This window comes from Papio anubis, chromosome X, assembly GCF_008728515.1.
Source record: "Papio anubis isolate 15944 chromosome X, Panubis1.0, whole genome shotgun sequence".
NCBI lineage: Eukaryota > Metazoa > Chordata > Mammalia > Primates > Cercopithecidae > Papio > Papio anubis.
In genome coordinates this window covers 1,682,006-1,708,235 of record NC_044996.1, presented here as the reverse complement: position 1 = coordinate 1,708,235, position 26,230 = coordinate 1,682,006, and the positions used below count along the sequence as shown (strand labels likewise).

The window sequence follows — 26,230 nt, the reverse complement described above, 5'->3', positions numbered from 1 at the left end:
TTGATTTTCAGGTTTTATTTGCCTGTTATAATTCTGATATTATGTACATATATATATATACTTTTGTTTTTTGTAGAGGGCTTATCAGTAGACCAAGCACAGGCATACAGGGAGGCTGTGGCTGCTGAACAGGGGCACAGCAGTGCTGGGAGAACCAATCTTTCCTTTTTTTTTGTCTGTTTTTATTTTTCCTGGGATGGGTTCATCAAAGCTAATTGCTATCAATCCTAGAAACCACCTAGGGACTCGGACATCTGCCTACACACTAGTGATGTAAAGGGAAGGACAGGGGTACAAACTTTCAAAGTCACGGTGTATTTACATTCCCAAGGTGGGGGCAGGAGGAGGCTGAGGAAGACAATTGTTCAGACAATGGGAAGTGGGGGAGGGCAGGGCTGCTAAGGGGTCCTGGGAAGTGGGGGTGGCTGGAAGAGGCCGGCCGGTGGGCAGTGGGAGGAGGTGTGCCCGCCCCGCAGCCAGGTAGTGACGGAGGCCACTTGGATGTTGTCTGGTGGGTACCGAAGGCAGCGTGTGTTTGGGGCTCCTGAAAGCCGGCTGTGGAGCGGGCTGGGCGGCAGGAAGAGGTGGTGCTGCCAGAGTGCAATGCTGGCGGCGGGGGTGGAGGGACTCTCTGGGCTCTCCAGATGGCCTCCCTTGCCCCTGCGGCCAGCTTGCCCACCTCCCATCCCAGTTGGAGCAGAGATGGCAAAGAAAAGACAGCAGATGGTGGGGACACCGAGTTTTGTCCCCAGTCCCAGCCAGGCTGGCTGGGGAGTGGCTGGGGGAGGGGGAAGGTGCCAACTCTGGTCCTGAGGAGACCCCACCATGTCTGCCCCCAGTCAGGGAGCAAGAAAGACAGCATTTTCGAGATCCTTTCAGGCCACCCCTACTTCTTCTCCCCCAAACCACAGCCTCTCTGCCCAAATGGGCTGGCAAGGCAGCATCCAAAGGCCCCTGACATGTGGGAGATCTGCCCCCAAGCTGGGGCAAAGCAGCGTGTGCCCAGGAAGGGATGCAGCTGGGTTTTGGCAATAAAGTGGGGACTGGGTGGTAAGAAGGGGATCTGAGGCAGCAAGTTCTCCTCTGCCCCAACTCCAGCCTCCCATGGGCCGGCTGGAGAGGAAGGGGCCTCGATCCCAAGGCCAGGGGCACAGCATCTCCTGTCCTGGATTCCACTATTCTAGGGCCACGGCAGGGTTGATGGGGGAAGTGGCCCCTGAGCTGTCGTTGCCCCCTGCCGCTTCCTTCTCCTTCTTGCCACTATACTGGCCAATGAAGGAGCCATCCTCGTTGAACTGAACATCCACGCTTCCCCCATAATCGGCCAGGCTGTCGTCACTGCCCAGGGGCTTAATGTCCCCATTGAGCGATGGTTGGCTGCTGCCGAAGGCCTTCTCCTCGTTGTCACTGTGGAGGCACAAGGCAGGTGTGAGTGAGAGCACTGCCGAGCCCCTGCAGGAGCCTGGCTGGGGGTGAGGCAGACGCCCGCCTGCCTTCCATTTGCTTAGAATGCGCTCAGGAAGAGCAGCTCCGGCCACCCTGGCAGGCAGGTCTGGAGCTGTCACCTTTGGGCATTCCCCAGATCCTGGGGACTGTGAGGGAGCAAGTGTGCATTCAGCAGGGATTACAGGGCCTGGTTCCTGTCTGGGAAACTGTCTGGGGCCTCCCTTGGGGAGATGGGAGCAGTGAAGGTATCTGTTTGGAGAGAAGGGGCTGGGGTGTATTGGCCTCTCCCTGAAATGAGGAGCTGCCGGGCCTGGGGACTGGGAAGTGAGAGTCCTGTCAGAGCACCGGCAGCCAGGGGACAATGGCACACCAGGCACACATTGTCTTTAGGGAGTCCCTGCTGTTGGCCCCTCCCCACTACCCCTGCCTTACCTCTCCAGGGACCTGAAGTCACCCAGCAGCACAGAGAAGAGAGAGAGGGGGTGAGATGTGAAGGCCAGGGTGGAGCTGAGTGCCAGCACCCGCTCCTGCCCCAGCTCACCTGTACTCGCCAAAGGTCTCATCTTTCATCGGTCGGGCCTCAGAGTCCACCTGGGTGTCCTCCTTATCCTTCACTGGAGACACAGAGAGGGACAGCTTCTTCTCCCACCCCAGCCTGACCCAGGGCTCCAGGCCCCTCTACGCCCTGCACCTGCAGCACTCTGTCTCAACAGCGTCCAGAGGCGACAGGCCTTGAAAGAAACCACTGGTCCCCTGTGGTCCGGCCACCACTTGCCTGTGGCCCCAACCCCGGCCTAGGAGGATGATCCCCCTGCCCGCCCCCACCATGCGCCTGTCGTCTTGTGGGGGGCTCGGGGAATCCAGGAGGCCTTGCAGAAGGGTGGAAGGGGTGAGGTGCTCCTCTCTACCCTCGGCTCCACCCCACTCACATGGGGCTCAGAGGCTACCTGAGTATTTGCCGCCCTTGCTGCGCTTGATGAAGCAGAGGATGAGCAGGACGAGGAGCAGGAGGATGATGGCACTCACAAAGCCGATGAACCAGCCTTCAGTGGCAAAGCCAGCAGGAGGGAGCCTCACGCGGCCTGAGGGTGAGACACCAGCCCCCCGTGCTGCCGCCCAAGCCAGAACCCGACCTGAGGCCCTGAAGTATGCTCTTAAAGTCGGGGCCCTCTGGGGGGCTGAGGAGTGACAGGGACAGGGAGATAGTGAAGAGGGCATCTGCGGAAAGGGTACAAAAGGGGGCTGATTTGGGGACACCCAGATTCTGGGAGGAGAAGCAGACAGGAGCCGTGGAGGGGCCTGGGCAGTAGTGGTCATTCAGGGGACAGAAGGGCATGAATTGTGCAGCCTCCATGCCTCCCTGGCAGGCAATGGCGGGCCCCCGGCGCCTCACCTGTGCCATTGGTCTTCACAGCCATCTGGTGCCGGAACATCCTCTCCTTAAACAAGTGGATCTCATAGTCAGTGTCAGGCTGCAGGTCCCACTGTGTGTAGGAGCTCTGGTTGTAGCTGACATACTGTGGTGAGAGGGAAGCCCCGCCCTTCTCTTCTGCAAAGGCAAGAAGGTAGCAGCGGGGGTGACTTGGAGTGCCAGGCAGCCCTTCTGGCCCAGAGCCCCCTTCCCCACCATGCCCCAGGGCCCCCTTTCACGCTTACCTCCCAAGGCTTTGAACAAGATATGGAACCTAAAGTTGCACTGGCCCTCCTTGGGGACCCAGGAGACGACGCTGTAGTTTTCACCCGCTGTGGCTGAGATGTTGCCAAAATCTGAGATCCCTGGGGGATGCAGGGGCACGAGGAGAGTGTGGCAGCTGCCAGGCAGTCTAAGGCCCTCCCTCCTGGACCCGGCTGGCCAGGGCATCCCTGTTGGCAGGTCATTCCTCCGTCTCACCAGACAAGGCCATAGTGCCTCCTTCCCGTACGATGGCTTCACCAGGGCCCTCTTTGGTGGTGGCCTGAAGCTGGAAGCGGTACCGCAGGTGGGGACTGAGATCGGTCAGGTTGTGTGTCCGAAGTTCAGGGTCCCGAAGGTTGAAAGACAGCTGCCCCTTGCCCCCCTCATCCACTGTGGGGACAGGCAGGGGTTGGCTGTGGCTGCAGCTCTGCCCCCTCCCCGTGGCCCCTCCACCTCCCTTCCCTACTGGGGCAGTGCACGCACAGGGGTGGTAGGAGAGCACGTAGCCGGTCAGCACACCGTTGTGGCTGAGTGGGGGCTGCCAGCGCAGCAGCAGGCTGGTGTTCGACTGGCACTCCAGGTGCAACGCCTCAGGGTGGCCAGGCACTGCAGGGCACAGAACCGAGTGGCAGGTAGGTCCTCGCCCAGGTCTGGGGAGGAGGGTACGGGATGAGGCGTGGGGTGCAGGACTCACCTCCCTCTGGGGTGCTGAAGGTGAACTCGCTGGCAGGCCCCAATCCCCGCCCATTAAAGGCCTGCACCTCCAGGTGGTAGGAGCTATAGGGCCGCAAGCCACTGAGGATGACACTGGTGGTGTTGGCGGGCACCACCACATGGTCTTTGTGGATATGTCTCTTGCTGTGCTTCCTCTGACTGCCCTCCCTCCAGTACGTCACCTGCACATGCGGACAGGAGACCTCACAGGGGCAGAAGGCACCCAGCAGGGCCCCCAGCGCACGCCCACCACCCTTGATGGGGACCCTCTTCTCAACCCAAGTCTTCCAGGAGAGCGGCTGACAGGTGGCAAAGCCCCCTCACCGTCCTGTCACTTTACCTCAGTGATCACCCTCCCGGGCCCCCACACCTTCAACCCTTACATTGTATCCGCGGAGGTGGCCCTTGACCTGGGCCAGGTCCACCGGCCGCCACTTGACCAGCACGGCACTTGAGTTGAGGATCTCGATGCCTTCCAGCTCAGGGATTGCCTGGGGATCTGGAAACCACCAGTGACTTGGAAAGAGCCACAAGCTCTCACCCTAGCCCTGAGGCCAGGCCCAAGCCCCCAAACACAGAGAAGATGGATTCGGAAGTTTTATGAGGCACAGTTTGAGGAGGAGAGGTGTATTTGCATGGTCTCAAGATCTCTCCCTGGGCTGCTTATTAGTTGCAAAGGTGAAAATCGTAGCTTATACAAAGGAGAAACCATGGCCGGGTGTGGTGGTTCACACCCATATTCCCAGCACTTTGGGAGACAGAGGCAGGTGGAACATTTGAGGTCTGGAGTTAGAGACCAACATGACCAACATGGTGAAACCCCATCTCTACTAAATACGAAAATTAGTTGGGTGTGGTGGCAGGTGCCTGTAATCCCAGCTAATCAGGAGGCTGAGGCAGGAGAATCGCTTGAACTCGGGAGGTGGAGGTTGCAGTGAGCCAAGATCGCTCCCCTGCACTCCAGCCTGGCTGACAGAGCAAGACTCCATCTCAAAAAAAAAAAAAAGTGAAAAAAAAAAGGAGAAACCAGAAAAAAACTTGACCGGGTACTTCCAGTTACCATCTGGTCATGTTCCAGATTCAAGGAAATGAAAGAAGCATCATTGGCTGATACAACTGGAATACTGCTGCCAATTATAGAAATGTGAAGTGTGGGGAATTTCATAACGTCGCTCTGGTTATGTAAGAGAATATCCTCACCCTTAGGAAAGGCGCACACCAGCGCGGAGAGGTGTGGACATGGGCTGGGGTGGAAGCAGGCGAGCTCCACCCTAGGCGAAGGAGCCTGCCAGATACTCACAGTCCTCTCCGGAGTAGCCAATGGTGACCTGGGGCTCTGGTCCCTTGCCCTGGCTGTTGACGGCCTGGACTTTGATCTCGTAGGGCACAAAGGTGGACGTGTTGGACACCACCAGGAAGGGGTCGCTGACAATCTGCTCCTGCCAGGGCCCTCGTGTGCCCTGAGGGCGCCACTGCACGCGGTACTGAACCTGGGGGGCGTTCCAGTCCATCCACCGGAGCGGCTGGAGGAGGCCAGCAGAAGAGGAATTGGTTGGCCAAGAACATCAGCATTCTTTGGCCCGCCCCCCAGCGCAGACTGGCATCCCCAGACATCAGCCCCTTCCTTTGCACAGCCAAGGGGGAGCAACAGACACCCAGGTCATGGCCTCATGTCCCACAGGCAGCTTAGCCCAGGGACTCTCACCTTCCATGTGATGACCATATTGGTGGTCTCATTTCCTTCCCCCTTCACATCTACAGGGTTCTTCTCCGGGGCTGGAAAGGAATGTATTAACACATCAATGCTGCAGCCTCTTTTGGAGAACCATGAGGACTGAGGACCAAGGAACAAACGGCTCATTCTGGCACCAAGGGAGTCCAGTCCCCTCGCACTCCCCCTGGAAATTTGGAAGCAGAGGAACTTGGGCACGGCACCTCTCTCAGCCCTCCCTTCACAGCCCGGAGCCCCTTCCAGGTGGCATGGGAGTGGGTGCCAACCTGACTCACCTGCCTCAGGTGTGACCACAGTCTCAGAGACGGGGCTGGGCTCCCCGGGGCCGTATTTGTTGATGGCAGTAACCCTAAAGGTGTAGTGGACATAGGGCGACAGCTTGAGGGTGGTAGAGGTCTGGTTTCCTGGAACCTTGCCCAGACTGTACCATTTTTCAGGCGCCATTTCCTTGTCCTCAAATTCAATGTCATATTCTGCCAAGAAGTGAACCAGCAATGAAGTGATCGGCGTGTGGCTTTGGGGGAAGGGCTGTGGAGGGATTGGGTACAATCTGGGTCCCTGAGTACCCAGGCCAACTGGCATCTCCAGATTCCCATGAGGAACCGTGAGTCTCCCCAAGCCATGTCCCCCCAGGAAGGCTCCAGGAGGAGGGAGGACCCCAGAAGGGGCCAGGGCTGGCAGAGGTGATGGTAGGGTAGCACCGAGCTCAAGCCTCTTACTCTCAATGGGGGCATTGTGGTCTTCTGCAGGACTCCAGGACACGCGCACCTGGCTCTGCGTCAGCAGGTGCAGATCGGACAGCACCAGCCGTGGCACTGGCCCGGGGCTGCCTGAGGGTGGGGAGGGTAGGTGCTTGAAAGGGCCCAGCGATGTGAGCCCTGGCCTTCTGGAGTGGAGGCTTCCACCCTAAGACTTACCCACCACCAAGAGCTGTGCCCTACTCTCCACCACATCCAGCTCGGTGCTGGCCACGCAGCTGTAGTTGCCCTGGTCGCTGTAGTCCAGGCTGTGGATGACCAGGCGCCCATCCTCTATGAAGTACCTGTGGAGGAGCCATGTCTGTCCTTCCTACCATCTGGGCTCTTCTCCCCTCTCATCCCTGCCTCCTGCCTTCTTTCCCCACTCCTGTCAGAGCCTTCCCCCTCAAAGCAAGCATGAGGCCAGAAGGTCTGGACTTCCAGCTTTTCCCACTCTGCCCCCTTTCACTATCACTGTCCTCACTTGTCACTGTCCCCAAGCTCCTGGAGGTCTCGGCCGTCCCCACGCCAGGTGATGCTGGGCTGCAAGGAGGGGTCAAAGGAGGCCTGGCACGTGAAGGTCACCCTCGAACCTTTCTTCTCGATTGCGCTGCGGGGTCCCTGCGTGATCTGAGTTGCATCTGAGGGTAATGCATACGTGAGGAAGTCACTCTGATGTCCTCCAGGGGCCCGGACCCTCCCTCCCAGAGGCACAGCCAGCCATGTGGCCAGGGTAGCCTGACCTTTAACCTTCAAGTTAGCCACAATGGTCACATTGTTTTGGTCATTGGCAGCCAGGCAGAAGTAGCGTCCGGTGTCATTGGCCTGGAGGTCTCGAATGCCCAGGGTCCCGTTGGCATAGGGGAAGAAGCGTTCATCCTGAAGCACTGTTGTCCCATCCTCATCCAGCCTGGAGGGAGCAGGGTGGGCCTGGCTCTGACTGGCTGGCCTGGGCTCCCTGCCCTCCTTGGCTCCCTGGCCACTGAGACAGGACTCTCACCACTACCGGGACAAGACACTCACCACTGAACGCTGGGCACAGGCGCTCCGAAGGCCTTGCAGAGAAGGTAGGCGGTGCTGCCCTGGACGGCCATGTACGTCTGATTGTCCGCAGTCAGGATCTTGGCCGGCAGCTCTAGGGGAGGAACAGTCTCGGGAAACAGGGTGGGACTTGGGGCCACAGCTGGGCCAGGAGCCAGGGACCCTCTGCACGGCTTCCTCAGGCCCCCAAGAGCCCTGCAAGTCTTGCTTCCCTGCTCCCAGCTGAGGCCCCCGCCAGGCTGCGTCTCTCTCTGCCTTCAGACACTGCCCTCTGCCTCAGATGCGCCTCTGGTTGCAGCCACCCAACTTTTACGTTATTCCAGACCTAACTGACAGTCACCTCTCCCCAAAAACCTTCCTGGCCTGGTCCCCAGCCTTCCCTGAGGTTCCAGGAGAGGTGCCACCTGGGCTGGCCTCGGTCACATCCTGTCCGTGGTGAGCCTCCACTCAGTCACAGTGACAAGGCCTTTCCCCTCTTACATCTCCCTCGGCTATCATGAGGCTGAGTGAGATGGGGTGAAGGGTCTCAGCAAGGAGAAAGGCCGGTGCCAGCCTGGTAGGCCGAGGACACGTCAGCTGCCAGCTGAGTCACTCTGGTGGCCTGGCCCAGTGGGCTGCAGGGACAGACTGGGAGTTAGGAGGTAAGGAAGGGAGGGTACTCACGGACAACATAGATGTAAGCATTGGCCAGCAGGAGCCCATGCCGGTTGCGGGCCTCACATTGGGTCACCATTGTGTCACTGGGCTGCGCGTTGCTCAGGATCAGGGCACCACGCTGAATCCGGTACTTCTGGTCCTTGGCTAACTCTGTGCATGCAGCAGGTGTGCCCGTGGGCCCCAGCCCGGCATTGAGCTGAGTTGAGGCCCTTTCTCACCCTCCTTTTCCTCTCCCCTACAGCGCCCAGGGCTCACCACACTCCCCACTCCTGCCTGAGGCCCTGCTCACCCTCCATGGGGATCCCGTTGATTCTCCAGGTGACCTCTGGTTGGGGCCTGCCCTGGACTTGACAGTCCAGGCGGGCAGTCTCTCCTGGCCCATATAGATGGCTCTGGGGCTTGTGCAGCCAGTACGGGGCAGCTAGGAAGAAGGGGAGAGCCAACCTGAGCCCGCAGCCGGCAACCGGCTCTTGCCCCAGCAAAGACCCTCCCCTCCCCCATGACAGTGGGCATCATGGGCCACTGTCCCAGGAGGTCCATACCCTCCACGGTGACATAGTAGGCGTGCCGGGCACTGCCCAGTGAATTCTCGGCCAGGCAGCGGTACTCGCCATCATCCTCCTCGCCCACTTTCAGCAGCTGCAGGGTCTTGTTGTGGTTCTGGTAGGTGACACGGTCGGCTGGCATGGGGCCGCTGGGGCGCAGCCATTTGATGGTGGGCGTGGGACTGCCCAGGAGGCAAAAGGAAGAGAGCAGAAGGGAGAGAGGACAAGGCCACTCACCCCAGCCCCCTACACCCTGCAGTGGTCTGAGCTCCCCGCTAGGGCTGCCCCACCCTGATCTGCCCTGCCTTGGGTGCCCAGACTCACAAGCCCTCGGCGATGCACTCCAGGACCAATGGCTGCCCCTGCAAGGCCACCAGGTGGCTGCTGGAGTTGGTGGGGAAGAGCAGGCGCGGCTTCCTGTCAATCATGCTGTTGGCTGCCAGGAGAAAGTGGGTGGGTGGGCTGCCCACTCTTCCCTCCACCCCAAAATCGCAAGGCTGAGGGACTTAACACTCCAGCCAGCCCCTGGGGCTTCTGTTTCTTCCTCCGTGAAGGAGAGTGTGCTGTCTCTGCTCTCGACGCCTGGGAAGGGGTCTGGGCAGAGTAGAGGTGGGAGCCAAGCTGTTCTTGAGGAAGCCTGGAGTTGTCAGATGGACCTATGTTGGGAAGGGCCATGCCTGAGGGTGAAAGGAGTCAGGGAGAGGGTGCAGAGCCTCTGAGACTCACTGGCCTTGACCCGGAGGTCAATGGGCTCCTTCTGAATGATAGTCCTGGTGCCTGGGAAGTGGGCGTGGCAGATGTAGTCTGAGTGATTGTCAGAGGTGAGCACATTGGCAAAGTAGAGGTTGCCGTTCTGGCCCATCGTCACCCGCTCATCCTGTTTGATGTGCAAGATCTCTGCAGGGGGAAAGGAGGCTGAGGTCATGACCCTATCCAGGAAGACACCCCCGCTAACACCCCGACCCCATGAGGCAGTTGTTCGCCGGCACTCACTGCTGTTCATCCAGTATATCCGGAGAGGCTCTGCACTTGGGGGAGGGTGGCAAGGCAGAACAACTGACTCCCCTTCCTCCACCTCCACGGGCTTCACTGTCTCCTTTGGCCACTTGGGGGCACCTAGAAGGGACAGACGGGCTGACACTCTCCTCTTGGCCCAGATGGTGCTGGGCAGGAGAAGGGAGGCGGGGGGGGGGGGGGGGATGGTGGGCTACCCTGGGGATGGATGAGAAGGCGAGAGGGTCAGGCCAGGAGAAAGTTCACAGAAAAGGAGGCAGACACTCTGGATACCTTCTGGGCTCATGGCAGAGACTGGCACTTAGGGAGGCCAGGGTGAGCAGGAGGCCAGGAGGCCAGGAAGGGTTAACCTTCCATGGTTCTCAACTCTCCCTGCCCACCCCAGGAAAAGACGGGTGGGGGGAGGCTGAGGCTGAGGTGCAGTGATGGGGGAGGGGAGCTGTGGAGGGATGCAGGAGTCACAGACCCTTCCATCATCCTGACACAGAAACCATGGCAACGGTTCCCAAGGTAACCAGAGGGGTGGGGAGGGGAGAGGAGAGCGCTCAGGAGGCAGAAAGCTCAGGGAGGATGGAATGCGAAGGGAAAACCCCAGGGAAAAGGCGACACAGATCAAGACAGAGCCGTGGGGCAAGAGAAACCAAGTCGGAGGTGGAGAGGGAGAGATGGAGAGCCAAGTGGAAAAGCCAGAGAAGAGGGGCCCTGCTAAGGAGTGCGGGTGTGGACAGAGATGACTGCAGCCAGCCAGCCCCTCACCCCCGCCACCTTCCCACCCAGCCATGAAGCAGGCACCAGGAAAGCCTGAGGGAGTGAAGGGGCATGAGATGACTGGAAGCGCAATGGAGACAGAGACAGGGTAAAGAAGGAGAAGACTGCACAAGAAACAAGATGGGCCAGGGGAGAAGCTGGGGTGGAAGGCTGGCAGGGCACCCAGGCCCCTCGCCATGAGACAACCAGCTGAGAGACAGCAGCTTCCAGCCCACACTCCCACACGAGCTCCGGGACCTGCCCTCCCTGGTCCCTGCAGCGCCTCGCACCCTCGGCCATGAGTCGGATCTCATGGGACATGGCGGTGCCCAGCTTATTGCTGGCAAAGCAGCGGTAGATGCCCTGGAACCTCTGCGCAAAGTTGCTGTTGTTGCCTGTGATGGTGAAGGAGCCAGAGTGGGGCGACTGGTACACGGTCACACCCAGCTCTTCCTTGGGTTTGAAGTGGACACCATCCCTCGTCCAGCGGAACCTGTGGGCGGAAAAAGGCCCAGAGGCCTGAGGCCCTGGAACCCAACGGGGGCTGGAACAGGCTGGAGGGGACAGGTGCAAGCAGTCAGGGCCCCCAGGGGATGGACTGGGAGATGGCAAGGACTTGGGCTGATTAGCAAGGTTTGGGGCTTCTGGGCTTAGAAATTAGGCAGTTCAGGGAGGCACAAGGCCGGGGTCAGTGGCAGGCAACAGGGGCTGAGACGGCAGAGATCACTCACTGCACTTCAGGCTTGCCACTGGCCTCACACTTGAGGCTGATGTCATCTGTGGGGAAGACAACCAGGCGCCGTGGAGACTGTTCCGTGATGACAGGTGGCTCCATCACTGGAGACAGGGTGGAGAGAGCGGTGGTGAGGGTGCTGCCTGGCTGGTGTCATAGCCTCGGCCCCTGTCCCATCGTGAGGGAAGCAGGGTCCAGAGCCCTTGGAGGCCCCATGGCCACAGGGGGATGAATGGAGGGGAAGAACAAAAGAGGCTTGTGGGACATGAAAAGAGGGAGAAAGAGAAAGGGACACATGCAAAAATGTAAAGAGAGGCAGGGACAGAGGGGACAGCCACGGAAGTTACAAAGAGATGCCTGAAAAAGACAAAAAGCGTATGACAGAAAGAAGCCGGGATAACAAAAGCCAAGACACAGAAACCAAGAAGGACAAACCCCAGACAGGGGAGAAGGGACCAGAGAGAATGGCAGAGAGGAACAGTGAGGGTGACAGAGTACCCAGGCTGGGGCAGAGGCAGAACAAAGCCAGCCCTGCACAGGTGAGAGAAGCACATGGTGCTCAGGAAAGCCAAGCAGGACCCGGGCACTCAGGAGGGCGGGCATGCAGGCTCAGCCAAGGGCCCCCTTACCCCTCTTCTTGGCCTTCTTGGAAACACTCTCACCCCTCCCCAACTTACCATGGTGTCCTTCATCTGAGAAATCCAGGCAGGCAGTGAGGGAGGGAATGGAGAGAAATACTGACAGGTAGCCCCAGAGTGGGGCAGATGGCAGGGGACATAGTAAGCTTCTGCAGTCCCCCGGTGGAGAGGGAATGGCAGTAGAACAGGCCCTGGCAGTAGCAACAAGGGGGCACACGCTGGGCTGGAGCAGTGGCAGGTCAAGCCCAGGGAGATGGGGCAGAGAAATGCCCAGGGGGAGGGGCTGCACTGGATAGACACGGGATATGTAGCCCAGAGGCAGCCAGGCCATGCCTCCAGCTCTAGCAGACAGGGAGAGAGAAATTCTTGCCTTTAATAAGGAGCGTCCTTGCAGCCCCCTGGCAGGGCCTGGCAGGGCCTGCAGAACTGACCCCACCCGTTCAGGATGCCTTGGAAGGCACCCTCCCCTGCTCCAGCCTGCTTCCCTCCTAATCCAATTAGCACAGCTGAGTGTTTTCAATTACCAGGGCCCAGCCTTCAGAGCCCTGCTGCCCCCTCCCCCTGAAAACTATCCCAAAGGCCCTGCTGCCTCTGAGTTTCCATAGCCTGCGGGGTTGGCACCAGCCCTCCTCTTCTCCCTCCTTCCTCCCAGTCAGTCACCAAGCTCTCTGGGGCAGAGGCCAGAGCTGCTGCCCCAGCCCCAGGACTCTGCAGAGCACTGGCCAGGGCGGCCTCGAGGAAGGGAGAAGAGGGAGGGAGGGAGCAGCAGGCTGCCTCTGAAAGCTTTGTCTCTGCAGAAGACCTCAGTGTGAAGGTCCAGGGAGGGAGGAGGGGGCTCCCTGGGGACACTGCAGAGGGCCCTGAGCTGGGGAGGGAGATGGTGACAGGGATGACAGGATGCAGAAAGCCAACTAGGTGGAGGAAGCAGGAAAAGAGACAAAGCAGGCTGGAGTGGCTGGGAGGGAGAGATGGAAGATAGGTTCCAACAGGGAGGGCCGGCTGCCTGCCACTGCCCACTGTGCCATATCAGGGTCAAGAACAAGTGCTGGTCAGTGCCCAGGGCAGCCTTGGAGCTGCCATGGCCTTTGGCCTAGTTCTGTTCTCCCCACTCCCATCTTTCTGTAGAGAATGCACAGCTTGCATTCCACTGTACAGTGTTATATTGTGTATCCACCTCTGTGTCCTCTGTGTCTAAAAGCCTCACTGGTATGTGTTTCCACTTGTGTGGCCTCTCAGTGGCTCTGCTCCTTTATCCCTGTACCTGGCTTGTCTTCATGCACCAGTGTGCATGTGCCCATATGCATCTGTGCCAGGGGAGTCTGCATGGCCCTGGCCCTCCATGTATGTGCCTAAGGGGCCAGCCTCTTTACCTCCTCCAAGCCCTCACTGCCTCCCAATGCCAGGTGCCTCCCCAGCCTCTCTCTCGCAGCCCCTGTCCCACTGCTGGTACAGACAGTCTTCCCAACCCCTATCCGCCAACTAATCTCTCAGTGACACTGGCCTCTTCCTTGTCCAGGTCCAGAGACAAAGGTGTCAAGATGAGGCTGGGAAGGGACTGGAGCCTGGTAGCTCAAGAGACACAAATGCCCTCACATATGATGCCCTGTGACATGCCCCTCACACAGCCTGACAGCTACTTAAAGAGAAGACACCATCACAGTAACACCCCCCACATGCAAGTGTGTACTCACATTCAGCCCCACTCACACATACACATGACCCACTGCAATCAAATGTCGTGATCAAATACCTCCCAACCTCCACAAACCTGGCCAGTAAGTAACAGAGTGACTCACACAGTTACCCATGTAAGGAAGTCAAAATCACATTCACGAATATCTACACTCAGTCAATCACAAGAACACACAGAAATACACAGTGTATCCATGCTTAGTCACAACCCTATGGCCACACTCCCCAATCTGCTTTGCCCCCAACAAATGTTACAACCAGAGACACATGCTCCAGCAGCCCTGCCCCCATCCCCACCAAATAACTACACACGAAAAAGGGTCCAGAAGGCTGCTGAGCTGGGACCAGGATTTTTCAAGCCACCTTTTCCTGTCTCAGTTCAGAGACAGGGTGGCCAAGGGCCCAGGAGGAGAAAGAGAAACGGGGACAAGACTTGAACACAAGCCTTTGCACAAACCAGCTGAGGGCTGGGACAGCCCCATTCTCCTGCTGCCACACCCCTGTAGTGGGGGATGGAAGAGGAGGAGTCGGAGTGGGGCGGGCAGGGATGGGGCGGCTAAGGAGAGCATGCAGGAGGCCCAAGACCTCGTGGCCCTGTGCCGGGTTCGCTGTCCCTGGTGCTGAAATCGCTACGGCCGGCCGCGCCTGTCCCTGTCCATGGTGCTGACACGCCCCGCACCTTCTACCCTGCCCTTCTCTCCAGGGGTACCCAACGTCCTGGCTGTGTCCTGCCCACCCCATGCCCAGGAAAGGCCAGGGAGAGGAGTCAGAGTGCGGAACAAGGAGAAGGTGAGGAGGCAGAAGATAAAGAGGGGCCCAACATAGCGGCGAGGGGAGGCGCCCAGGTTCCCTTCAGCTACTCACATTCCTCGGGGATCTGGATAAGCAGGCAGGGGCTGCAGAGGAGGAGAGGCCACACATACCGCAGCGCCACGACCATCTTTCCCGGCGGCACCGCGCAGCACAGCCAGCCGGGCTCGGTTCAGGCTCCGGTCGCAGGGGAAGGGGTCTTGTGGTCGGCTTGGGGCGGGAGCTGGGAGTGGGGGCACTGGGAGAGGGGAGAAGGGAAGGGAAAGGTGGGGGAAGAGAGACGAGAGAACGGAAGGACGTTAGTGACTAACATCTGGGTAAGCCCGGGCTCTTGGCCCCGCCTTCAGCCCCGCCCCCAGCTGGCCGGCTTCTCCAGCCGTCCCCTCCCCATCCGCACCCCTCCCCACCTTGGAGGGAGAAATCTAGAAGAGATAGCCCGGGCTGGGCCTCCAGGTTGCCTTTTATTCCCTCTCTACTCTCTGTCTGCACCTTTCCTGCCAGCTGCCTACCCAGCACCAACTTGTTGCCCCATCAGCTCCCCTATGCATGGCACAGGCCACTGTGTGCACACCATCCCCGTATGTGTCTGCATGTGCCTGTGAGCAGGTGTCCGTGGGCATGTGTGTGGTTGTAGATCTGCATGCAGGGAGTGAGCTGAATGTGAGCTGGTATTTCTGTGGCGTGTCTTCTCTGGGAGGGGTTGCACTCATGAGTGGGTGTGTTAGTATGTGTGCCTGAGGGAATCAACACACAAGTCTGCTAGCTACGTGTGTCTTTATCTATCTGTGGAGATGAATCCATGTATCTATTATCTCTGTATGCACATATATGTAAAGAAGAACTCTTCTTGCAGTCACGTTGCTATAGCTTTCAGAGCCAACTGATGCCTGGGTGCTGTACAGCCCTAAAAAGCTAATGGGGGGCTTGGAAAATGGGATAGAGAAGGGAGGAAAGGGGCCCAAGATGGCTGCATTTCACAAAATAGTTTCAAGAAAATGAAGAAAGAATGGAGAAAGGGCCAGGCACGGTGGCTCATGCCTGTAATCCTCGTACTTTGGGAGGCTGAGGCAGGTGGACCACTTGAGGGTGGGAGTTTGAGACCAGCCTGGCCAACATGGTGGAACCCTGTCTCTACTAAAAATACAAAAAAAAAAAAAGCAAAGAAAAAAAAATTAGCTGTAGTGGTGGATGCCTGTAATGCCAGCTACTTGGGAGGCTGAGGCACGGGAGTCACTTGAGCCTGACAGGCAGAGGTTGCAGTGAGCCAAGACTGTGCCACTGCACTCCAGCCTGGGTGATGGAGTGAGACTCTGTCTAAAAATAAAAATAAAAATAAAAGGCCGGGCGCAGTGGCTCATGCCTGTAATCCCAGCAATTTGGGAGGCCGAGGTGGGTGGATCACCTGAAGTCAGGAGTTCAAAACCAGCCAGGCCAACATGGTGAAACCCTGTCTCTAGTAAAAATACAAAATTAGGGCCGGGCACGGTGGCTCAAGCCTGTAATCCCAGCACTTTGGGAGGCTGAGGCAGGCGGATCTTGAGGTCAGCAGTTTGAGACCAGCCTGGCCAACATGGTGAAATCCCATCTTTACTAAAAATACAAAAAAATTGGCCAGGCATGGCAGTGCATGCCTATAATCCTAGCTACTCAGGAGGCTGAGGCAGGAGAATCATTTGAACCCAGGAGACGGAGGTTGTGGTGAGTAGAGATTGTGCCATTGCACTCCAGCCTGGTCAACAGAGCAAGACTCTGTCTCAAAAAGAAAAAGTTAGCCTGGTGTGGTGGTGCATTCCTGTAATCCCAGCTACTCGGGAGGTTGAGGCAGGAGAATCTCCTGAATCCAGGAGGCTGAAGTTGCAGTGAGCCAAGATCACGCCATTGCACTCCAGCCTGGGCAACAAGAGAGAAATTCCATGGAAGGAAGGAAGGAAGGAAGGAAGGAAGGAAGGAAGGAAGGAAGAGGAAGGAAGGAAGGAAGGAAGGAAGGAAGGAAGGAAGGAAGGAAGGAAGGAAGGGAGGGAGGGAGGGAGGAAGGAAGAGGGAATGGGGAAGGAAGCCTTCCCTCGAGAATTGGTGTGGGAGATGAGAGCAAGGAGGAAAACAGCCCCCCTGCTGCTCCTCATCCCCCTTGGGGGCAAGAGAGGCCACTGAGGCCTCCTCCCTTCCAGATGCTCCAGGTTAGGGTCAGGACAGGGGTCAGGACAAGCTCTGGGACATTTTTTTTTTTTTTTTTTTTTTGAGATGGAGTCTTGCTCTGTCGCCCAGGCTGGAGTGCAGTGGCCGGATCTCAGCTCACTGCAAGCTCCGCCTCCCGGGTTTACACCATTCTCCTGCCTCAGCCTCCCGAGTAGCTGGGACTACAGGCGCCCGCCACCACGCCCGGCTAATTTTTTGTATTTTTTTAGTAGAGATGGGGTTTCACCGTGTTAGCCAGGATGGTCTCAATCTCCTGACCTTGTGATCCGCCCGTCTCGGCCTCCCAAAGTGCTGGGATTACAGGCTTGAGCCACCGCGCCCGTCCAGGACATTTTCTGTGAGAGTGTTTCTGACACTTCTTGTGTGTCTCAAAGTCCCAACTTCTAGGTCTTTGTCTGAGTCTTCAGAGCTCAACTGCTGCATGTGTCCACCCCAAACCCAAGCCACACCAACCATGTCCACATCCACCTACAAGTAAGTGGACCCAAAGACTAAGGGTCTGAAAGAGGGAGCTCCTCTGACAATGACAAGAAGAGGAAACAGACTCCCAAGTGGCCAGACCACTTCAATTACAAACAGGAAGTGGTTAAAGTGCAGGTGAGGCAAGAAAAGGTGTTGTTAGGTGACAGAGCTTGGAGGCTGAAGTCCCAGACTGGACGCTTTCATTTAATCCATACTGCACATCCTCCCTCTGCCCAGCCAGGACCTTATCAAAGCGGGTACCAAGTCTCAGCAGGAACACCGAAAGGATGGTAGAGAAGTCAGCCATGCTGTGCTAAGGCTCTGGGCCTTGTCAGTTTTGTGTAACAGAGTCACCCAAGAAGAGCTGTGAATGCAGCAGATCCTGTGGGGACTCTGGGCAGGAGCTTGCTGCAGAGGGTGGTGGAGAAGCAGCAGGGTGGGTCAGCATGCATGGCCTGGAGGCCAAGAGATGACTTGGAGGGTAAGAAGTGTGATTCCCAACCTGCAAGAGCTGGACCAGGGCCCAGAAGGGAGGAGCAACAGTGGATCTGTTCCACCCCAGCCTCTCCCCACAAAGCCAGTGGATCAGGGGAGGCCCCAGGCAGCACTGGCCTCAACTTCAAGGCCTGTAGGAGCAGTAGGAGACTCAGATCAGAGAGCAGATGATCAAACAGCAGCCTTGGGAGCTCTGAGCATTGGTCTTGGGAGGGGGAGGGGAGGAAACTGGAGCAAGGAGAAGCTCAAAGAAGGGCCCTCCTGCATATCAGAGGCTTGGGTGCTCTGGAGGTTGATGGTTTCTGCCACGCAAGTTCCTCTATTTGTCCTCCAAATCTAGAATCCTGGAATGGTGTGTGGCATGTACACTCAGGGGAAATACAATATCCCCAAACCCCTGGTCCCCACTCCCTGCCCCATCCCGGCGCTATCCTATCTTCCCACAGGCTCATATCCAACTTCTTTTTTGGTCTCCCAGTATTTTCCACCCAGCTTTCCACCGCCCTGGGCACTTGGAGACAGGCAGGAAGCAGCCAGAAGGTTGCGAGGCATAACAGCTGGGAGGGGGCGCTCCCTCTTCCCCTCCCACTGCTGCTGGGTCTCTGATCTCTCACCGTTCCTCAGGCAATTACAGAGCAAGCGGCTAGGGTTGTCAGCTCAGCAGGCCTTCTACCCCCCACCAGCACCACCAAGGGCAAAGGAGCGGGGAGGGGATGTGTTCCACAGATGGAGCCAAGGCCGGGTCTGCCAAGGGTGACAGACAGAGTGAGAAGAGGCAGGAGGGAGCAGGAGACAAAGACAGATGTAGGAAGACAGCGCTAACCACGATGGAGACGGTTAGGGAGGTGGGGAAATTCAGAAACGGAGACCCAGGCAGCAGGGAAAGGGAGAGAAGAGGAAACCGGAGCACAAAGGGTGAGAGGCAGCCGCAGAGAGCGCTGCTGAGAAATGGCAGAAAGAGCGAGAAGAGTGAGGGGTGGGGGTGGGCGTGTGCACGTGCGCGTGCGCACAGGCCGCCTGCACAGCATCCTTGTCCCTAGGGGCTGTGCCAGGCAAGGGGCGGGGAGGAAGGAAGATGGTCCTGGGTCAGTGGAGGGGCTTCCAAGTGTGGACGTCATGCTGGCCTGGGAGCAGGGTAGAGACAGACAGAGGGTGGAGAAGCTGTGAGCTGGGGCCGGAAGAGCCTACAAAGCCCCACGCAACAGAGCATCAAGGCCCTGCCCACTTGTGGCACTGGGCAAGGGACGGCCGTGAGACAGGATGAATGGTGCACTGCTGGCTGACCCATGCCAAGCCAGGGAACAGGTGGTGGGTTTCCTGCTGTGGGTAGGGATGGGAGAGGGAAAAGCACCCAGAAGACCCCAGAGAAGCCTTCCAATATTGCTGCTGGCTGGGAGTAAGCGGCCACCTGGCTGGAGGAGACACACATGTGTTAGGCCAACAGTGATCATGTCTGACCATGCACTGAGTGGACAGTAGCCGCTGTGCTGGGGCAGTTGAAGGTGGGACCGTTCCTGAGTAAGTCCGGTCCCAAACCCATCCTCCCTGGTGGGAAAGGACCAGGGAGGCAAGGGTCAGGCCCAGCAGCCTACAGGGAGGGGTTCAGCCCCAGAAGAACCTCGCCCCATCCCACCCTACCTGGCCTCCCACTATGACCGCAGGTCCCTCAGGGAGTCCTCTGTCCTCTGCTCCGAAATGCCTGCTTCTGTCTGACGGGAAGCAGCTTGCCAGGGAGGGACCTGGGAGGTCGTGGAGCCTGGCTAGACCTGGGGTGGCTGCCTCCTCTCTGAAAACACACACACACCATCACCACCACCACCACCACCACACACCTTGGGAAGGGAACCTCCAGCGGTGCCCTGCACATGTGCCCTGCACACCTGCCTGTCAGTTCTCAGGTTCTGCCTGGAGTTCCTCTCAAAGGAGAAGCAACAAGAGGGCCCTTCAACAGCACAGTAGAGACTCCCCAGCTTCTCCTGCCCTTGTCTTCTGGGGACATGGTGCCTGGTGACCCAATGGGCCAGAGTGGGGGTGGGGCTGGGGGCTCAGCACAGGGCACATGACAGGGTCAGAGTGTGGTGCTAGGCCCATATGCTTGCAGGCCTGGGAGCCTGGGGGTCTTTTGTGCCTGTTGGTGTGTATATGATGGTGTGGGTGTCACTTACACCCCTTGCACTGTGTCCCTTTAAGGCTCCCGCTGGCCCTCCCCGAGGCTGTGGCTGGCAGGTTTCTATGGTGATGCAGCCCAAGTCCCTCGGTAGCAGAGGTGGGGGAGCCAGAGGTGGGGAAGCCAAGGAAAGCCTTGTTATGTGTTATGTAGACAGCACATAAAGGGGGCTGCTCCAGGGAGCCCCCACAGGTACCTGGGGGCCCAGAAGTCCTTTATGACTGCTACTTAGTCCCTGCACTCCCCACCTCACCCCTCCCTAAGGGGGTACCCCCCAGAGAGTGAGCCTTCAGCCCCCTCATCTCGCCTGAGGCTTTAGTCTCCAAGGCAACTACAGCTCACCTGTCATGGACCATTCTCCTTAAAAGATGGGGAGAAGAGACAGAGGTTTACCTTTTGTGGGGGTGCAGGGAGGATGATCTTGACTACTGGGAAAGGGAGGGAGGAGCCCCACTCCATCCCCGCAATCACATCCCTCTGTGGTCTGTTCTATTAAATCAACCCTCGGCGTGGACTTACCACATACCAGAAAGTCTCATGAGCACTTCCAAGCACATCCACTCATCTCCTCCCCAGATTTGCCCCAGGGAGAGAGGTGCTATCATCATCCCCATTTTACAGATGAGAAACGGAGGCTCAGAAAACTGGAAACTGTGTCCAAGATCACAGAGCTGGCACTGGCTCTCAGCAGGGGTGGGGTTCTAGAGGGCATGGTGGCTCCCCAAGTTGCCTCTCAGAGGCTCTGGCATCCTAATATGTGTGCCTGCTAGGCTTCCCAGGGGACCAGTGGCCTGAGCAAGGATGGCCTCCAAGCCATCCTGCCCCACGGGGAGGGCTTATTTGCCAGGCAGATGGCAGGCAAATGTAGGGGGCAGGGAGTGACATCTTGGGATGGAGGCCATGCGGAAGAAGGATGTGATCAACATCACGTCTCAGCACAGAGCTGAAGCCTGACACTAAACAAACCCCCAAGTCCCCCACCCAGGTACTCAGTCCAAGAGAAGGCCAACTCCTTTCCCTTTTGGGTTTGGGAACAGGCTGGTTTCTTGGTCCCCTCTTCTGCTGTCTGAAATCTGGACCTTTTCTTGCAACCAGAGGCTCCAGAACCCTCCCAGAGAGGCCTGTCTCCAATCAGCACTTAGGGACAGCACTAGACCCATTCTTGTGTCAAAGGGGATACTGATGCCCAGCAGGTGGCAAGGCTTCAGCCTCCCAGACCCCTAGAAGGCCAGAGAAATGCGGTGGCAGCAAAAATAGGGCTCCTCTCCAGCCCCGGGCCTCCTCAGTGAGCTAGGATAACCCTAGTACTAGAGGGGACTTCAGGGGTCAGGCCAGAAGGAACAGAGTGCATCCAGTTCCTGGGGCTGTGGCCTGAAAAGCAGAGCAGGGAGGGAGTCGAGCCTGAGGCAGGGAGAGGCCCTGGCCCACATCAGTCCTGGAACACCTAGCCTGTGTTGGTTTGAGGGGGCGGGGTGGAGGTGCCTGGAAACAGCTCAGACACTGCCAGGCCCCATCGGCCCCCTCCAGGGGCCCCACTCCCAAAGGGTTAAAGGGCAGAGGGGGACACAGGAAGCCCGGGGGCAGACAATGGAGCCTCTGTGATCCCCAGGGCTTGGGCATTCCTAAGTCATGAACACAGACGCAGATGGCTGGGGGAGAGGGCCACAGGGAACCCCCCCCCCCCACTGAAGCACAGCCTGGGTTGGCCAGAGGCTCTGTCCCCATATCATGCATCGCTGCTTCCAACCACTGCAGCCGCCACCCTCAGCCCCACCCCTTCCCAGCACAGGCCCTGTTGGGGCATCTGAGGAGACCCACGTGGCCACATGACAATATCTGTGTGCATGCTGGCTCATGAACACACACATACATGCAGCCAAATATATGACCCCACCCAGACAAACAGGAATACTGGAAGTTACACACACACAAATACACAAACACAAGCAGAGACACAAACCCCACACATGCAGATAGGAAGACTGCCTGGCTGGAGGGCTGGGGGCAGAGGGGCTCCCGGGACTCAGTCTCTTTCCTTCAAGCTCCACTCTCAGACTCACACTGGGATGGACGGGCTCAGAAGTCCTCCTTGGCCAAGTGCATGGAGCCCAGGACGCTGCCACCCTCCTGCCCCACCCAACCCCTGGCCCGCGCAGCTGCCCCTGCTGGGCATAAGGGCCAGTTAGATGAGCAGGAGCTGCTGACTCCCTCTGCAGCTTTCCAACCTGGGAAGAACACGGGGGCCTGGGGAGGGGGCCACTGGACAAAGAAAAGCTTCTAGAAAGAACAACGACCAGACCCTTCCCGGCTCCTCCCTCTATTTCCAGCCACAGCCTTCAGGAAGCCACAAAGACCCTGTTGATATCTGGGGAAGAAGCAGGCTGGGCAGGCTACCTCCCCCAGTGCTTGTCTGGCTGGTATTCACCAGGCACCCCCCATCCAGCCTTCCACTCAGACAAGGCCCCCGTGGGGGGTCTGGGCCCAACCCTAAGGCATAGAGTCCAGCAGAGGGGTGCTGAGTGGCTGCTGGACAGGGCGCAACCTCAGGGCCTTCAAGGGTGAGGCAGGGGCAGCTAGGGGGGACAGGGAGAGGAGAAGAGTGGTGGAAGACAGACAAAAGGGTAAGCAGAGAGATGGAGCAGAGCCCCGACAGGAAGGGGGAAGAGGGGAGGGAGGGCCAGGCAGGCAGAGGCAGAGGGAGGAGACAGGGAGTGGTGTACCCCATCCCTGGCAGCAGCAGACTTCTTCCTAGAAGGAGGGGGAAGGTGATGGCCCTGGGGGTGGGGCGCAGGGAGACGTGGGAGGCTTCAGAGGAGAGAGCTGCGGGGCGGGGGAAGCAGGAGAGGGAGGTGTCCGGGATGGGCCAGATCAGAGCAAGTAAGAGCGACTGTGAGGGCAGGGATGCTGCAGGCCCATTCCAGATGGCCCCACCCAGGGACCCAACCCCAGCCCATCGTGAGGGCAGAGGACAGGGCAATGAGCACCCTGCTGGGGACCCTAGAGGGGCATCCAGACCCCCTGCGTCCCCCACTGTCTGAACCACGGGGGATGGGGGGCACGGCCCCCACTCATGCCCACAGAGGGAAGCCTGGCAGACCAGGGGCTTGGCTGGAATCCCCATCCTTGCAGACCTCCTCACAGGACCCCACCGCTACCCCGTGTTCTCCCGTGAATGTGCCCTCCTGGAGCCTGGGCCACTCTGCAAGGCCACATCACCCTCACATCCAGAAAAGCACCCAGTTGCAGCCATTTCAAGCTCTGAAAGGGATCTTGGTGATCAAGGAACCTACCCCCATGGGAAAGGGACCGACTGTCCCAAGTCCTTGGGCTGGGGGCTGGCCAGTATGGCACACAGGCCTGTCTCCTCGACCCTCACGGGCCAGTCCTGGCCAGGTGCATGCCAAGGAAGGTGCCAGCTGTAGGTCCAGGGGTGGAAAGGGCTCAGAACTGGGAGAGGCCGATTGGGGGCACAACCTGGGCACCCTGCTCACTGTAGCAGCCTTCAGGCCAGGCCCTTCCTCACTCTCTGCCTCCCTTTTCCCTTCAGATAATCATCAAGAAAAAAAGGAAACAAGTGACACCCCACGAAGACAGGGATGACGCTGCTCCAGTGTGCCACTGGCTCTTCCATGGGCAGCCCAGAGCCCGGCCCAAAGGAGCACTGGCAGTGAGCAGCTGCCCAGTACATGACTGCCCATCGCTGGGATGCTTAGCACCCGGGTAGGGAAGATCTTCACTGGCTGCAGGGCAGGGGAGCCCGCCACCTTGAAGCGCTGATTGTCCTCCTGATGCTCAGCAGGGGGCTGGCAGCTGGGAAGGGGAGGGGGAGGAGCCTTTTAGGAGTGCGGTGTAGCAAACCAGGGAGGCTGGGGCGTGCTGAACGTGTTTCCCTCTTGGTGATCAGATCACCAGCGATTCTTAATTTCTTTTGTTCTTTTCTGTATATTTCAAGTGTCCTACAATAAGATGTATTATTTTCGGGATCATACACACACAAACATCAATAAATATGGAGAGAGACTCAGTTGCAGCAGAGAGAAATGGCCAGGAGCCAGGGAGGTGGGAAGGTCCCAGGCCCAACCCTGCCCCGAACTTCCCATGTGGCCAAGACAGCTAAGTCCTCAAAGGCTCTGGGGCCCACAGGTGTGCACATGCGGGGCTGTATGGGAGCTGTGCCAGAGAAGAGGCCGGGCTGGGCCAAGTCCCACCACCTGCAGCAAGAAGCCGATGGGAGGGGAGAGGCCCCCGACTCAGAAAGATGACACTGGGCAGCAGCCCCCGGGGAAAGAAGGGAGGACTGCAGTGATTTATGTCAGGGCCACGTGAGTCAGCAGAGATGGCACTGGGCTGCCCCGATGCCCCTGCCTTCAGGGTGGGGTTAATAAGGGCAGGGTAGGGGGTGCCAGGCCCCACTCCTTCTGGGGAAGGGGCAGATGGCTCTAGGCCTGCCTTCCTGAGACGGGCAGTGATAGGTGGGGGGTCCAGATACCCTGTTGGGGGCAATGGATTGTAGTACGTGTTCTTTGCAATCCCTGCCAACCAAGAGGCCCCAAAAGTCTGTCTTGGAAAGGAAGGAATAGGAATCGCTGACCCCTCCCATAACCGCACAGAGATGGGAAGATGTGGCAGTGGGCAAAAGACCTGCAATGCGCAGGAACCGTCTGAGCCAGTGAGGCCCACCCTCCTCACCCCGACCTGATGGACCCTACCTGATGGACACCCATGCACGGGAGGCGCAGCAGTGTGTGCCCGAACCGACCTCACCCACTGCAGCCCTGACTGGCCACAGAGCCTGTGGAAACGGGCTCCAGAGGTGCCCTGCGCCTCCAGGGAGGAGCCCCTGGCTCTGCGGCAGGTTTTCAGGTGAGCCCGGAGGAGCCCAGGCTGGGATTTGGAAAGAAGAAGGAGGAGAACAAAGCCCCCCAACCTTGGGGCGGAGGGCAGGCAGCGCCCAGTCCCGTCACTCCCTTCCCCGCTTTGCAGGGGCGGCTTATTCCAATCTCCCCTCACCACGCTATCAGCCGGGGTTTTCAACCAAACTGGGCTCTCGGCTGGGGATGAGGGGGCAGCCACGCCCAGGGCCACACCCCACGGCGGCCGGTGAGGGAGCGCTCAGCCCGATCTGGCTTCTTTTCTCAGACACGCATACGCGCACGGGGACCCGCCAACTTCAGCCCCCGCCTGCCCACACAGACCCTACCTGACGCCCCCCGCCCTGTTCTCTCGCCCAGGCCAGCATATGGGGCGCCGCCCAGGTACCCTACACCTGTCGGGCTCGGGCACCCGGCCTCCCTCCCCCGCCCCGCTCCCGCCCGCGGTGCCTGGAGCCGGACGCCCTGCATGGGTGGGGCTCCGTCAGCAACGCAGGTTACCGCGGGCCGGACCGGGCCGGGCGGCGCTCCCTGGTCCGTGCACCCCGGGCAGAGTGGGGTGGGAGACGCCGGGGATCGCAGCCGCGGCCCGGGCGCACGGGGAAGCCAGCCCGCCTTACCTGCGCTGTGGCCACCGCTGGGGCTGCCCGCCCAGCCTCCGCGCACGCCGGCCTCGGACCCGCCGACCGAGCGCGTCTGTGATGCCGATGCTGCGGCAGCAGCGGCGGTGGCGGGGCGGGGCGGGCGTGCGCGCAGGGGCGGGGGAGGGGAGCGCCGGGGAGGAGAGGGAGGGAGGAGTGAGATCACCTCCCCGACCGCCCGCCCCGCCCCGCCCCGCCGCACCCTAGCCCCTGGTTCCAGCCGAGCGCGACGCGGGCTGGGGGCCCCCGGGCAGCCCACTCAGGGAGCTCATTGGGATCCCAGTCGACGGGTCCCGCCAGACCCCCTCCCCAGCGGACCCGGAGTCTCCGGCCGGAGAGTGTTCCCAGCCCCAGCGCAAGGGAGCCCGCTGTGAAGGCTCGGAGCGGGAATCGCGGGGCGAGAGTGCTCCCAGAGACCTGGGGCCGGGCGGTGGAGAGAGGAGTCCGACAAGGAAGGGGATTCTCCCCCAGTCTCGGCCCGGCCCTCGACGGCGCAGGCCAGCGATGGGCATCGCATGTAACGCCCCCTCCCCCCGACACACACACATATACCCAGGGCAGGACTCCCGGGACCTCTCCCGAATGCCCCCCCGATCCTGAGCTCCCAGTTCGGGTCCTAATGGGAGGGGTGCGGGGGCTTCGATCTCCAGCGTGTTGGGGAGGCGCGGCGGAGGGCGGCCTCCTGCGCACCCCAGAGCCCAGGCGGGCGGCAGGGTAGGAGGCGAGTCCAGGGGCGACAGGGTCTCGGAGAGGGTATCCCTCGAACTGCCACCCCCAACTCCCAGATTTTCCTCCAGCTCTCCGGTGTCTTATTTCTTTGTCCTCGGGATTGGCCTCATTCGACCTTTCCCGCCGACCCCACTCTCTCCCACTCTCCCCCGCAGCCCTGCACAGGATCGAGAAGCAAGGAGCTCCTCCCCAGCGCCCCCTCCTAGGCTCAAGGCCATGACCTCACAGGCGAGGAAGCAAAATGGAGGGGTAGGAATTCCGGAGCTGGCGAGCTGGCTGCAGCCGCAGGGCTAGGAAGGCCTGGAGCCCTGATGGCAGATTACAGCTCTGGTGGCCAAGATATTTTTATGGGCATGCCTGTTGCCCAGTGAAGCATTCCAGGGGCCCTCAACTCAGTCTCACAAGATTCCCCAAGTGGTGTGGGGCCCTGGAGGGCCCACATGGGAGCAGCCCTGGCATCCTGGCTTGGATGCCCCACCCCCATAGTG

At 59.4% G+C, this 26,230-nt stretch overlaps 1 protein-coding gene across 5 annotated transcripts; it reads right to left on the bottom strand.

Moving 5' to 3' along the window:
* Positions 1-25,099, bottom strand: L1CAM (L1 cell adhesion molecule). Of its 5 annotated transcripts, XM_031660407.1 has the most exons (29): positions 24,993-25,099; positions 14,236-14,419; positions 11,719-11,733; positions 11,040-11,145; positions 10,599-10,801; positions 9,541-9,663; positions 9,274-9,444; positions 8,872-8,983; positions 8,545-8,729; positions 8,292-8,423; positions 8,009-8,152; positions 7,328-7,439; positions 7,048-7,214; positions 6,789-6,945; positions 6,485-6,609; positions 6,287-6,397; positions 5,843-6,040; positions 5,541-5,611; positions 5,136-5,358; positions 4,219-4,334; positions 3,816-4,017; positions 3,605-3,727; positions 3,338-3,511; positions 3,103-3,222; positions 2,840-2,995; positions 2,394-2,528; positions 1,988-2,060; positions 1,879-1,890; positions 1-1,407 (listed from the first exon to the last, which is right to left on the bottom strand). In XM_031660407.1, the coding sequence occupies exons 2-29, from the start codon at positions 14,309-14,311 to the stop codon at positions 1,176-1,178; spliced, it is 3,774 nt and encodes a 1,257-aa protein (XP_031516267.1). In that variant the 5' UTR covers positions 14,312-14,419; positions 24,993-25,099; the 3' UTR covers positions 1-1,175.
* Positions 25,100-26,230: the final 1,131 nt, after the last annotated feature.